The 12660-nt window shown below is 33.8% G+C and overlaps 1 protein-coding gene and 1 pseudogene across 1 annotated transcript; both read left to right on the plus strand.

The window, feature by feature from the left end:
- LOC120265104 lies at positions 1–7212 on the plus strand (annotated as a pseudogene).
- LOC120264792 (type IV inositol polyphosphate 5-phosphatase 3-like) lies at positions 2244–4303 on the plus strand. Its single transcript, XM_039272635.1, has 3 exons — positions 2244–2515; positions 3034–3218; positions 4134–4303. Exons 1-3 carry the CDS (start codon positions 2405–2407, stop codon positions 4162–4164), a joined length of 327 nt encoding a protein of 108 aa, XP_039128569.1. The 5' UTR covers positions 2244–2404; the 3' UTR covers positions 4165–4303.
- Positions 7213–12660: the final 5448 nt, after the last annotated feature.

Below are 12660 nucleotides of genomic sequence, written 5' to 3' on the forward strand. Positions count from 1 at the left end.
TCTTCAACATCCTTGTCTTCCTCCTCTTCGATCTCGCTTTGCCACTTTCCGCCCTCTACTCTCAGTCGCGTGCTTGGAGATCTGAAGCTCGCCACCAATGGTGTCTCCCCGAATCCTTCCTTCTTCTCTTATTCAGAAGCTTGCAGCCTTCAAAGACCCCGCCCCGATTCTTCCGATCTCATCCTCCTTCCCTCTCGACTCCTCCGCTTCAGATCCCATCTTCTCCGCCTTTCCCTCTCAGGACTTCGACTACGGCTGCTTCTCCTTCAATGCCCACAGCTCCGAATTCGCGACTGCTCGCGCCAAGTCCCTCCACAAAGCCCATCATCGACTACATTATCAACGTCCTCGCTGACGACGATTTTAACTATAGCGTCGACGGCGATGGTGCTTTTGAGGCCATCGGTGACCTCCTTGTTTATTCCGGCTGCGTTGAAGACTACGAAGAAGGCCAATTGGTATATCCCTAGCCATCTTGGATTTTGATTATTGATTTTCAAGATTCTTGGTTTTGATTTCATATTGAAACTTTTTTTTGCTTTGCTTTGCTTTCTTTGAATTTTGTATTAGGGCTTTAGAAATTCTAGAATCAGAGGTTTTTTTAATAGAAATCCAAGAATTGGAGGTTTATTTTCGTTTTGGTTGTTTGGAAATGTAGGTTTGCAGCAAAATCTTGGAGAACTTTGGCAAGCATGGGTTGATGAAGCCTAAGGAAGCCGTGCGGAGCCTAGCGACACCACTGCGGAGGTTTGATGGGATGGACGATGGTGAACCTGTAAAGAAAAAGGTTGAGTTGTTGGATGGTCCTGTGTTGACTGAATGCCATAGAGTGAAGCTCGAGAGAAGGAAGCGAAAAGAGGATAGACAGAGAGAGGTTCGCTTGTGCCATACTAATCTTTTAGTGGTAGCAGTTTATCTAGATGGGAGGATGATATGGAATTCAAATTTGATTTTCTTTGGATGTTTTAGGTGAAAATTATGTTTTTTGATTTGTGCTCTGCAATGACTTATGTTTTTTTTTAGGGCCAATATCAAATGCATTTGAAGGTAATGGAAGCTGTTAAAGAAGGAATGGCAGTTGTGTCTGAAAGATGCTATTTCAAAAAGGCTTGAAGAGGTGCATAAAAGGCTCGAATTCATTGGTGCATATTCAGCAGAGGCACGTGCTGCTTCAATTCTTGGGGTTAGTTTCTCGAGCGCTTAAAAATGTTAAATTCATGATGTTAATTTAACTTTGATTATACTGTAGGTCATTACATGCTATGTGTTTTACACTTTTATTGGTGCTCCAGTTGAAATATTTTCTTGTTTTTTAGAAGGTGTAAATCAAATGTATAGAAGGAAACATGGTATACTTCCTCTTTTAAAATTTAATAGGTTTGCTCCACATCTCATATCCACAAGATTTGAAGATTAACCATCGTCGGAAGAGCACTACATCTGGATGTAACTATATAACCTTGTGTCTATGAATGTCATTCAGGTGCTATTAAAATGAAGTATATATGATTTGCAGAACCTTTCTAGGCATTGCACAACCTTTCTTGGCATGTGCAAGACTACTATATTTCAAGCCCATAATTTTTGTTTTAATGAAAGAAGGGTTGGAGACAGAGAATTAACTTCTAACAGTTGATTTTATGATCTTACATGTTCCCTTAGGCGACAACAATACTTTCTAAGATTCTTTGGAGATAGATACAAGGACAACTGTTCAACACAACCAATTCTAGTGTTATTAAAGTGTTTATTGACTGATTCTTCATTCATTTTACAATCATCATTTGTGTTAATCATCTAAAGGAACTGATGTGATTGTTGAAAAACAACCAATCGGCAGCAAACCTTGATGGTTTGTTCTTGTTTCCTTGGCCTCACTTGGATTTTAGCCATCTGATTTTTTATCATCTGTTTAATGATTCTTTTTTGTGATTTTCTACTTCTTTGCTTTCAGTCTCATTGAGTCTCTTTCCTATCATCTAATTAGCTCACCTTAAAATCTCATATCTATTCTGGTTCATGTGCATTTCATTTATTTCCATATGTAGCTGTGACCTAAGATAGATAGGCACAAGGATGTATTTGTGTAAACATATTATTATTGCAAACAGAAATACGTGAACTTCATGTATATGGAAGCACCATTTTTAGTATATTCTACTGCACATCTTCTTTTGGTTTTTTCTGCAGAGTAGTGCTATTTTGTATTGGTAATCCATGCAATCTTTGTCAACTTTCCAGGGTCTTAGTTTCAGTCCAGAAATGCAGAAAAAGCATACTAAATATTTTTCTGGCGGATGGCATATGCGAATAGCTCTAGCACTGCTTTATTCGTCGAGCTTGACTGGCTACTTCTTGATGAAAAAAGAAAAGGTCGTCTTTTATAAGGATAATAAGCAAGCAAATGGTTGGGGTTTTTCTTTCAATATGCGTCTGTCGAAGCCTGCGCAAGCATATTCAGAACTTGAAAGTATCTACTGTTGGTGTAGGTGCCATGGGTTACATTGGCAACAAGGTTTGTTTCCTCCAGAATATATGGAGGATTCTCTTGATTATCAAGCATCTCTCAATAATATATCATTCAACCTTCTACAAACTGAGCCTCTTTAAAAATATAAACGTAGAACACTTTTTTCTTGCTATAATGTGTTCATTTATCACAAAGTTCCCTTTCATGTTTTGCATTAGTTAGTAGTGACATAAACTAAAGAAAATACGTGCCAAGACTTCTCTAGATATCTAAGTCTTGCTTAGTGATCAACATGACAACTGCCAATATAAATGCCAAATTTCACTAGTAGACTAGTGCATATACTGTCGAAAGTGATAAAGTGTATCCAATAATTTTGTTATTCTTTGTCTATAATCTTTTGAAAACCTACATTTTGCATTGTTGTGGTTTCAGCTGCCATTTTCTCTTCTTGTATCTTTCTAGTCTTATCAGGCACATTATCCATTTTTGATATTTTCATTAACAAATACATTTATGAAGCTTATAAAATATTTATTTTAGAACTTTCCATTGTTCTCCAGGGATCAATATCAGTCAGCATGTCTATAGATCAAACATTTTTTTGCTTTATATATAGTCATCTAAAGTCAGGCGAAAAGGATGGGGATGAACTTCGAAGAAATGTTGATGTCCAAGAAATTCATCATAGAACACTGTTTACTTCAGCTTCTTCAAAGGAATTGCCTAAAGTTATCTATGATCATGAGTAAGTAAAGATCACTTCACCACCATTGAGGTCTTATTCATGTGCATTGTTGCATATTTTTCTTTTTTGAAGGACCATAGGATTTTTATTCTATGCTTTGTCTTCTGCCTGATATGCCAATTCTTCCCTACATGTATGATTATCGTCACTCCCTTCAATCTTTCAAGGACAAAATGTTAGTGTGGCCATCCTTATTGAAGACATTTAGGCCAATCAGCTTATATATCAAGAACACCTTCCTAATGTTATACTTTCTGGACAATTATTCATAATTTAAAATTAAAAGAGCAAAATTAAGTGTGTTAGAAAAGATATTTACCATATCCACACAACTGCATCATTTGAAAAAGAGAAACTAAAAAGGCTATAGTAAAAAGGGTTCTATCAGAGGGGTGAGCTTTATCTCTAAGGAATAACGTGTTATGGCTTTTCTTTCCAAGAAACATCAATCAACTTCTTATATCTAAACTAATAATATTGTCCTTTATCAGGATCTATTTCCCTCAGATAATTGTTATATGGAACATATATTGATGCTTTGGAATGGTCACAGAAGGTTTGTTGTTAAATATCTGCTATGGTCTTCAGCCCAGTTATTTCTATTTGCATGGATAATGCAATGTCAGTGTGCTGGTTTTCTTGTTGATGTTGGTTATCTACTGTCTGGTTTTCAAGAAAACTACAAATAGAAAATACAGGTTGGTCACTTGGTCCTTCAACATTGTGCTGTTTTGCAAGAAAATTGAAGAGGCTTGCTTTGCTTTTCCAGTTTAGGAACCAAAGGGCATGGTAGCCCTTTGTTTTACAAAACGGTCATTGTTATACATACAAGTGCATTTTATGGTAGTAATTTTTGTACTTTGAGAACTTGCGAGTCTCTTATTAGTTTTATTGCAATCAATGGCATCATTTCATAAGGATAATTTGGCTCGGAGATTTGAATTAATCTACAACCTGTGCATCATTTGATGGAACTAATAGAGCCTGTGCAATACATGAACTTCATGTATATGGAAGCACCATTTTTAGTATATTCTATTGCACATCTTCTTTTGGTTTTTTCTTCAAAGTAGTGCTATTTTGTATTGGTAATCAATGCAATCGCTGTCAACTTTCCAGGGTCTTAGTTTCAGTCTAGAAATGCAAAAAAAGCCTACTAAATATTTTTCTGGAGGATGGCATATGCGAATAGCTCTAGCACGTGCTTTATTCGTCAAGCATGACTTTCTACTTCTTAATGAGCCTACGGTAACTTTGATTGTGTTATATTGTAAACTCTTCTATTGGTTGATTGAATGAAAATCCTTGCTTTGTTATAGAATCATCTTGATCTTCATGGTGTGTTATGGCTGGAGTCCTACCTAGTGAAATGGCCAAAGGCGTTCATTGTTGTTTCTCATGCTAGGGAGTTCCTAAATACGGTATGTACCACATATCTTCTTCAGAACAGGCACAACAAACTCATAATACATTAGGAAAATAATTTTAGAAGATTCTTCAGAAGTTTCTGTAATGTCCTTGCCAATGTCTTTTCAGGTAGTTACAGATATACTCCATTTACATAATCTAAAACTGATTGTTTATAAGGAAGACTATTATACCTTTGAAAGAGCATGTGAGGAGCAGCTCCGAAATCAATAGAAAGCCTTTAAGACAAGTGAAAAGGCTAAAGCCCACATGTAGGTGTGATCTCCAGTTCCATCTTCAAGCAGTTAAATAGAGCTGCATGTTTTTACTGCCATTTATGTTATGCATGTATTAGAAATGAGTATCATTTGGTTTATCAAGGTAAGTTTTAATCCTTGGCTCTATTCCAATTTTTTCTCCTATAAATATTAGAAAATAGTAAAGAGCATGCAAAGGAGCCCTATAGCTTGAGTAAGCTTTATTTTGCTGCATGTTCACATCTGTTGTCAAGACATACTACTCTTAGAGGAGAATGAAAGATGGACTGCATTGCAAGTGTTGCTATAATAAGGTGCTTTGGTTTTTCTGGTGATAAAGTATTGCCCAGTGTCCTATTATTTTCCCTTCTGATAATAAAAGATTTGACTTTAGGGATTCATTACTTTTGGAATGATGTTCATGATTATTTTCACTTGGATTTACAATCACACGTATTTTGAAACTAACATTATGTTTATTATTTTCTTGATAGGCATTTATTGATAAATTCTATTATAATGTTAAATGCGCCTCTCTTGTCCAATAAAGAATAAAGGTTCTGCCATCATCATCTTGTTCCCATTGTACTAAAATAATTACATTATATGGTGCTTGAGTACATAATCTATTCTTGATTATAATCAACCAAATTTTAACCATTTTGGTCAGAATGGGTGGTTAACTTATTTTTGAAGTGAAACCTGTTTCTTTCTATTTGCTTCTTGCAGGGAGTACCAGAACTAAAACTACGAGCACACCTAGGTTCTTTTGGTGTCTCAGGCAATCTTGCACTTCAACCAATGTATACTTTGTCAGGTAACTTAGTTGGCATTTATTTTGATAGGCAAGAATTAGGGAATTGACTAATGACCTTGTCAAGCAAAGCTGTAAATTTGCCACTAAGCAAGCTCTTAACTATAAGAAATTTATATAATCATAATTATTGGTTTGATGTTTTTTTTCTACTGGATCTGCATTTTCCAGATGGTCAGAAAAGTAGAGTTGCATTCTCAAAAATCACTTTCAAGAAACCGCATATAATTTTGCTAGATGAGCAGTCAAATCATCTTGTAAGTGCCTGCAAATCTCCTGCCTTGACTCTTCAGCATGAGCTTAGACAGCATGGTTGTGATATCCCAGCCTCGATTATGATTGGAAAATAATACTATGTTTATATGTACAATTTAAACTTAAACAAGTAAGATACCTTTTTAAGGCAAACTGTGAGGCCCAGTGTAGTATGTGTCAAAGCGGACAAGTCTTTATGTGAGCTAGGTTGGGTCATTTCATATGATATTAGAGTTTGATATCTTTTAGCAGATTGGGATAGTTTTAATCATGGAATGAACTAAATAGTCCCAAATCAAACAAAAGAAAGATAGATAATAAAGAAAATATATAATAGTCTGATCCTGTTAGTAGATTGAGATAGTTTGGTGAACCCTATTCTGTGATGGAAGATGGAAGGTGTAAATTGATTTAAGGATGACCCAAAAGGGATGCACTTTTTATAGAGCAAAACCATGGGGTCCTCCGATGTGGGATAGGGCAAAGAAACAATTCCTCACATGGGCTGGGTTGAGTTATCTTATAATTTTAGTTTCTCTATTCCTTGTTTTATCTTCTCTGCAGTGAGGTAAGCTAGGTTAGAAAACCAGTGGCAATGCCATTGAACTCTGTACTACATGGATGCTTCTCATTGTGTTGTTGATACTTTGTCTCTATGTTATTCCCTAGTATTAATTGTTTGTTCTCGAAGATTGCTTGTTTCTTTTGTTGGCTGTAGCTGTCTTTGTTATCATCCCAAAAAAGTTTACAGCTAGTTCATACAAATGAGAAGAACGTAATTTAAAATGTGTCCTGTGTTTCAGGACTTGGATGCAGTTAAGGCACTTATCCAAGGCCTAGTCATTTTTCAAGGAGGGGTTCTGATGGTATATTTTTTTCTCACTGAAACTCTTCATTTAAAGACCCAAAACTCAATTCCTTGCATAAATCACACAAATTCCTGACCTATTTCCTCAATGTTTTGCAGGTGAGCCATGATGAACACTTGATATCAGGCAGTATTTGCTCAATGACCCAAAACTAATAGCAATCATATATACTCAAGTTATTACTAAAATCTCTCTGTTCGCCATGTTTATGTTTCAAGATGGACAACAAGATTATACAAACTTGTCATTCTACTTCAATTTAAAATGAACTAGATTTTGTTCTATTAGATGTTTTGACTATTGTATTTTGTATTGGATTGTTATTTTGGATGCTTATAGATCGGATTGTATATTTTGCAATGTATTATAAAAGTTATTGTTGATGATTGTAAGTTTGGCTGTAAAACAGGTTTGTAAAAATTGTTTCAAAATTATAGCAAATAATCAAAAGTTGTATTGCATTTTTTTTTGTTATGATTAATTAATTTGCGACAATAAAAATGTGTCGCAAAATGTATCAAAAAGTTGAAACATAATTTGCAACACAATTTGCGACAATATAAATGTGTTGTAATATTTGTTGCAAATATTGTCACAGATTGCAACACAAGCTGCGACACATAAGAAGTTTTGCGACAATTAAAATGTATCGCAAGTTTTGTTGCAAAAATCTCACATTTGCAACACAATTTGCGACACAAAAAATAGATCGCAAACAATGTCGCATATTGATGCAAATTGAATTGCAAATATTGTTTCAAAAGACCAATGAATTGCAATGAAATTTGCAACGTTTTCATTTTGTGTCGCAAATGTGCGATACATTTTTTAAAAATGTCGCAAAAATTTGCGACATCTGAAACGCGACACATTCTACTGTGTCGCAGATTATGTTGCAAATTGTGATATGCGACACATTTTTTATTTATTGTGTCGCAAAAATGTGTCGCAAATCTCGTTTTTTGTTGTAGTGCAAGTCCTGCAGAAGGAGGATAAAGATGAAGAACATACCCACTTTGTTATAATGCGTTCCACAATTTCTCTTTTTGTTTCAATAGAATGCCTCCCGGAAACTAATTCCACCAACAAAATGCCAAATGAGAATACATCACTCATGTCGGTAAGTTGATATGTTCTGAGGTATTTTGGGTCTAAATAGCCTGCAGTTACTTTTACTTGGTTTGGAACATAGGTAGCCTCATCCTCAGTAGTGCCAAGCGGAGCAAAACCAAAATCAGTGACCTTTGCTCGAAGATTGTTGGTAAGAAGAATGTTGGATGATTTGATATCTCTGTGGATGATGGGATGATCTGCATGACAGAGAGCATGTTTAATCATGGTAGGAATTAGTTAATGTACAAGATCTAAATTTTTGCCATAACATTAAACCAGTTTCACTGATTATTTATAGATGTCTAACCCAAATTGAAAGTTACCACAACAATCTTGTTCTGGTACAATTGGAAAACTCAAATCATTAATAAGTACACAAATTGGCACAATAATGCTGGTTTTTGATTGTTGTTAAGTGATTGTTTTAATTATGGCTATAATATGCACATAATGAGTAATCACACATTGAATTCTTCAATGGCACCTGAATACATGTGGGGATACGTGATAACATGAGCAACATCAATTGCAATACTCAGCCTAATCCTCGTGGATGCTCAGAGATGCTTTATCTATTTGTTTATTATGTATTTGCTTAGAGATGCTTTATCTATTTGTTTGTGTAACTTGTTGAATCTTGGTTCAGCTTGGTTTGACTTATCAATGTCTTGTTTTGGAGTTTACTAACAACTGACAAAATACAAAAATATTAAAATATAGAAGAACATAAGCTCTATTATAAGAAAAACTATATGTTGATATAAACTAGTAAATGAGAGCACATTAAACTAAAGTGAATAAATAATATCAAAGTAGTAAATAATAAGATAAAGCATGTTTTCCAACCATTTTATTATTATATTTTTCATTGAATAAATAAAGAGGTAGGGGTGTGAGCAGGATGTAAAGTGTATATATATAAAAATTTATGCTCTATTTAGTAACTAAAATTTATTCCAGAAACCATTATTTTTTCATTAAAATATAACTTCTAGACCTTGAAAAATATTATGTACATGTGGTTGAGACCAAATTCAAGAACATAAAATGGGTTTTTCTTTTATTAACATTTGCACACATTATGACGGAAAATAAAAAACATAATGCAGTAGAAAAATTTATGTAGCAAACTCTTTATAATAAGCATCATGTAAGAAATTATCTTTTAATACACAAAAAAAGTGTTTTTGAGGCGGTTTTCAAGCCTATAACCGCCTCTATAGGTGTAGCGTTGGTTTTTTTACCCGTCTCTAAACCGCCTTGTATCAAGCCGGCTCTACACTTTAGAGACGGTTTGTACCAACCGTTGGGGTAAGTTTTATGTACGGAAGCGGTTTTTAATAACAAGAGTAGAGGCAGTTATAACCGCCTCTATAACTACTAAGTTTTCATCAAACATCGATAGTTTTAGAAGCGGTTATAACCGCCTCTATAGCTATTAAGTTTTCATTACCATTTAATAGTTTTAGAGGCGGTTATAACCGCCTCTAAAAATTTATTGTAGTAGAGGCGGTTATAACCGCCTCAATAGCTATTAAATTTTCATTATATCCACCTCTAAAAATTATAAGTGGTAGAGGCGGTTATAACCACCTCTATAGTTTATAATTTCTTGAATGTTTATACTTTTAGAGGTGGTTATAACCACCTCTAAATTTGTTCATTTAATTGAATTAAATTTTATTTTTTTCCCTATTAATAAATAAATTTGTTTAACCTGTAAATCAAAAACATAAATTTTCATTACATTCAAAAATATACTAAATTTAATTTCATTGACCTTTATTGACATATTATGAATTAAAGTGTAATGTATTTTGAGTACTAGCAAAATGTAAGAGTTTTACACTATTTGTGTACTTTCATTACAAAATATTTTTTGAGTTAATTACACAAAGTAAAAAAAGCTTTATGTATCCTCATCTTCAACCCTCTTGATCTTTAACCATGAATTCTCCAAAATCTGCAAAAACATTAAACAAAATCCAATCTTAATCAAAATTGACACCAATGAACAGCTGATGTTAAGTCTCTGGATGCCATGATTCATGCATTGGGATTCAATAATTAATAACTAAATCAAGAATTAATATCAAATGGTAACAAAAAGGTAGTCATCAACTAGAGATTCAAAAACTTACCCTTTGCAAAGTTGATAATTGAACTTCCTTTAGTTCATAAGATAATGGACTCCTTTGAATGCAAGATCTGTACTAATTTCCATTAAAGTAACTAGTAACTAAAATGATACTGAACAATAATTGCATGTAGAGAAAACACAAAGTGTAAGTAACTAGTATAACGTGCAAGGCAAAAGCATTCTTCATGCTGTCCATTTCCATTGGTTTGAGCATTTCTCATCACAACCTGGTTAGTCCTTTGAAATGCAAAAACATTAGAGTACTAAAAGTCTCATTTCCTATATTTCTATTCATTAGTTTAACACTCAAAGCTCTCTAATAGCTTTCTCCAAATTCAAAATTAATGATTATATTTAAAAATTTTTATAATTTATATTACTCAATACTTTTCATATTTTAATTTAAACCAAACATATAATCAAATAAGCTAATTATAACAAACTTAACAAATGCATCCAATTAATATGGAAATACTTTAAGCGATGAGTCAAGACCTAGTCAACTTAAACTTATTAATGAATTGGATATATGCAAAATCATGGCTTTAAATACTCATGAATGTGACAAATTAGTAGACTTTTAATAAAAGATAAAAACCTATAACTGACAGAATCACAAAATTAAATAAATAAATGAAAGCTATGGTACTCGAAATCCTTTACTAAAAGATTTATATGTATATATATATACATATATATGTACCATTCTTATCACATCTTTAAAACAAAACAGAGGAATCAACCAATCCATCCAACAGATCTGTTCTTCACCCATTGCAGACATCATAGTCACCACCAAATCTTTTCCATCAGTAAAACCATCTTTGACCTATAATGCAACAAAATAATGCAGTTAGAAATATACAAATCAAACCAAATAGCATCAGAAACGAATAAATACTTATTACTCACTGGGTAGAAAATAAGGTCAATGCCTCAAGACATCCTATGACTCCTCCAATGGAATAGATCAGTTTATTATTACCATAATAATAATTATTTTTTTTAAATTTTAAACTTTGATGCACACTTATCCTCTTCTCCGTGTGTGTGTGCGCGCACGAACGCGTGTGTGTGGGCATGTGATCATGCATGTGTGTAGAGCTGTGTTTTTGGTTAATTTTACTTAGTGAAGACAAGCTTATCCTCTTTCCCCAAACTTTTGACAGTATGTGTGTGTGTGCACTGTGTGTCTGTAGCACTGTTTTTGGTTAATTTTACTTTATGGTGCCAAACTTATCCCTTTCTCCAATAAGTGGGTTGTGTGTGATGTGTGTCTTTGTGTTTACTTGTGCTTCATGATGGCAAACTTATCCTCTGTGTTGGTTAATTTTGCTTTTTATGCCAAACTTCTGCTTTTCTCCGTACTCTAATTTGTTCCTGTGCTTGTGTGCTTGTGTGTGTACATAGGCGCCTGCATGACTTGAACTTTATCCTTTTCTCCAAGATTTAGGACATGTGTGTGTCTGCACATGCATATGTTGTGCCTTCTTAATCACAACCACCTGTGTGTGTGTGTTGTGCGTGTGTTTCTGCATAATCATGGTCACTCTAGTAGAGTCAATAAAGTTTATTGTTCATCCTAAGTAAAAAATCAATCAAAAGAAATCTTACAAAACAAGTCCGGACAATTTTACTTGAGTAAAAACTCTCAAGAACAACTTGTAAAGGAAGCTAAATATAACAGAAAAATAAAAACAAGTTGCAAAAGAACTAGATGCAATACTAGAAATATTATAAAATTCATTCAATATAAAATAATGGTAGCTTTTGGAACTTTGGCAATATCTGAAATTAATAAATACATGTTCTTCCTCATTATCAACTATCAAAACAAAGGAAACTCATATTAATAAAAAGTTGAGAGAATTAATTTCCCAAATATTCCAAAAATTTTATCATAGGGATAAAAAAATTAATATAAGGTTAAAATTCATTGAGATCTTTGGTTCAGAAGTATTTATACATCAAAAGCATGCAAAAAGAATTATTTGTATGGTACAATATTGTTCGACTATTTTGAAATGCTAATATAAAGTAGCTCCAATCATATAAAAATATTTAACAGAATGAGGTAAATTCACCTGACTGAGCAGAGCTTCATCAGTTGGAAGTCTCAGGTCATCCTTTGTGTTACCATTTTCAGTCAGCAGACTAACCTGTTACAAAATCAAGTGTGAAGAAGTGTTGACAATAACAATAAGCAAAATAAAGCAATTTATATACATAAATGGGAGTCAAAAGCATACAAATCCATCTTCAGAGATATCAATCAACTGATAGTTAGTCCTGTTCACATGGGGAACCTGTGGCACAAGGGAATGCTCACAAACAATAACTATTACCAAGAGTAACATGCTAGGTAATGATATTAATTCACTTACATCGCAGTTATGAGATGAAGGCACGATATCTTCAAGCTTTTTTCCATTGAAAATATCTATAGCAACAAAGTGCCATTTTGCATGTCCATGCTTGCCAGTCTTGGAAGTAGAGACCTCCACAACCTAATCCATAGAAGAAAGCTAAATCAGTCAGAAAATCAATGCAATAATTGCATGCAATTACCATTCTGCAAGTCCACATA

Source organism: Dioscorea cayenensis, chromosome 7, assembly GCF_009730915.1.
Source record: "Dioscorea cayenensis subsp. rotundata cultivar TDr96_F1 chromosome 7, TDr96_F1_v2_PseudoChromosome.rev07_lg8_w22 25.fasta, whole genome shotgun sequence".
NCBI classification, from domain to species: domain Eukaryota; kingdom Viridiplantae; phylum Streptophyta; class Magnoliopsida; order Dioscoreales; family Dioscoreaceae; genus Dioscorea; species Dioscorea cayenensis.

Bases quoted from the DNA above. Each gene is read 5' to 3' on its own strand.
- LOC120264792 (XM_039272635.1), top strand. From the start codon at position 2,405: ATGGTTGGGGTTTTTCTTTCAATATGCGTCTGTCGAAGCCTGCGCAAG. The intron at 2,516-3,033 runs GTTTGTTTCCTC...ATTGTTCTCCAG, and splicing joins TGGGTTACATTGGCAACAAG to GGATCAATATCAGTCAGCAT. The intron at 3,219-4,133 runs GTAAGTAAAGAT...GCATCATTTCAT, and splicing joins AAAGTTATCTATGATCATGA to AAGGATAATTTGGCTCGGAG.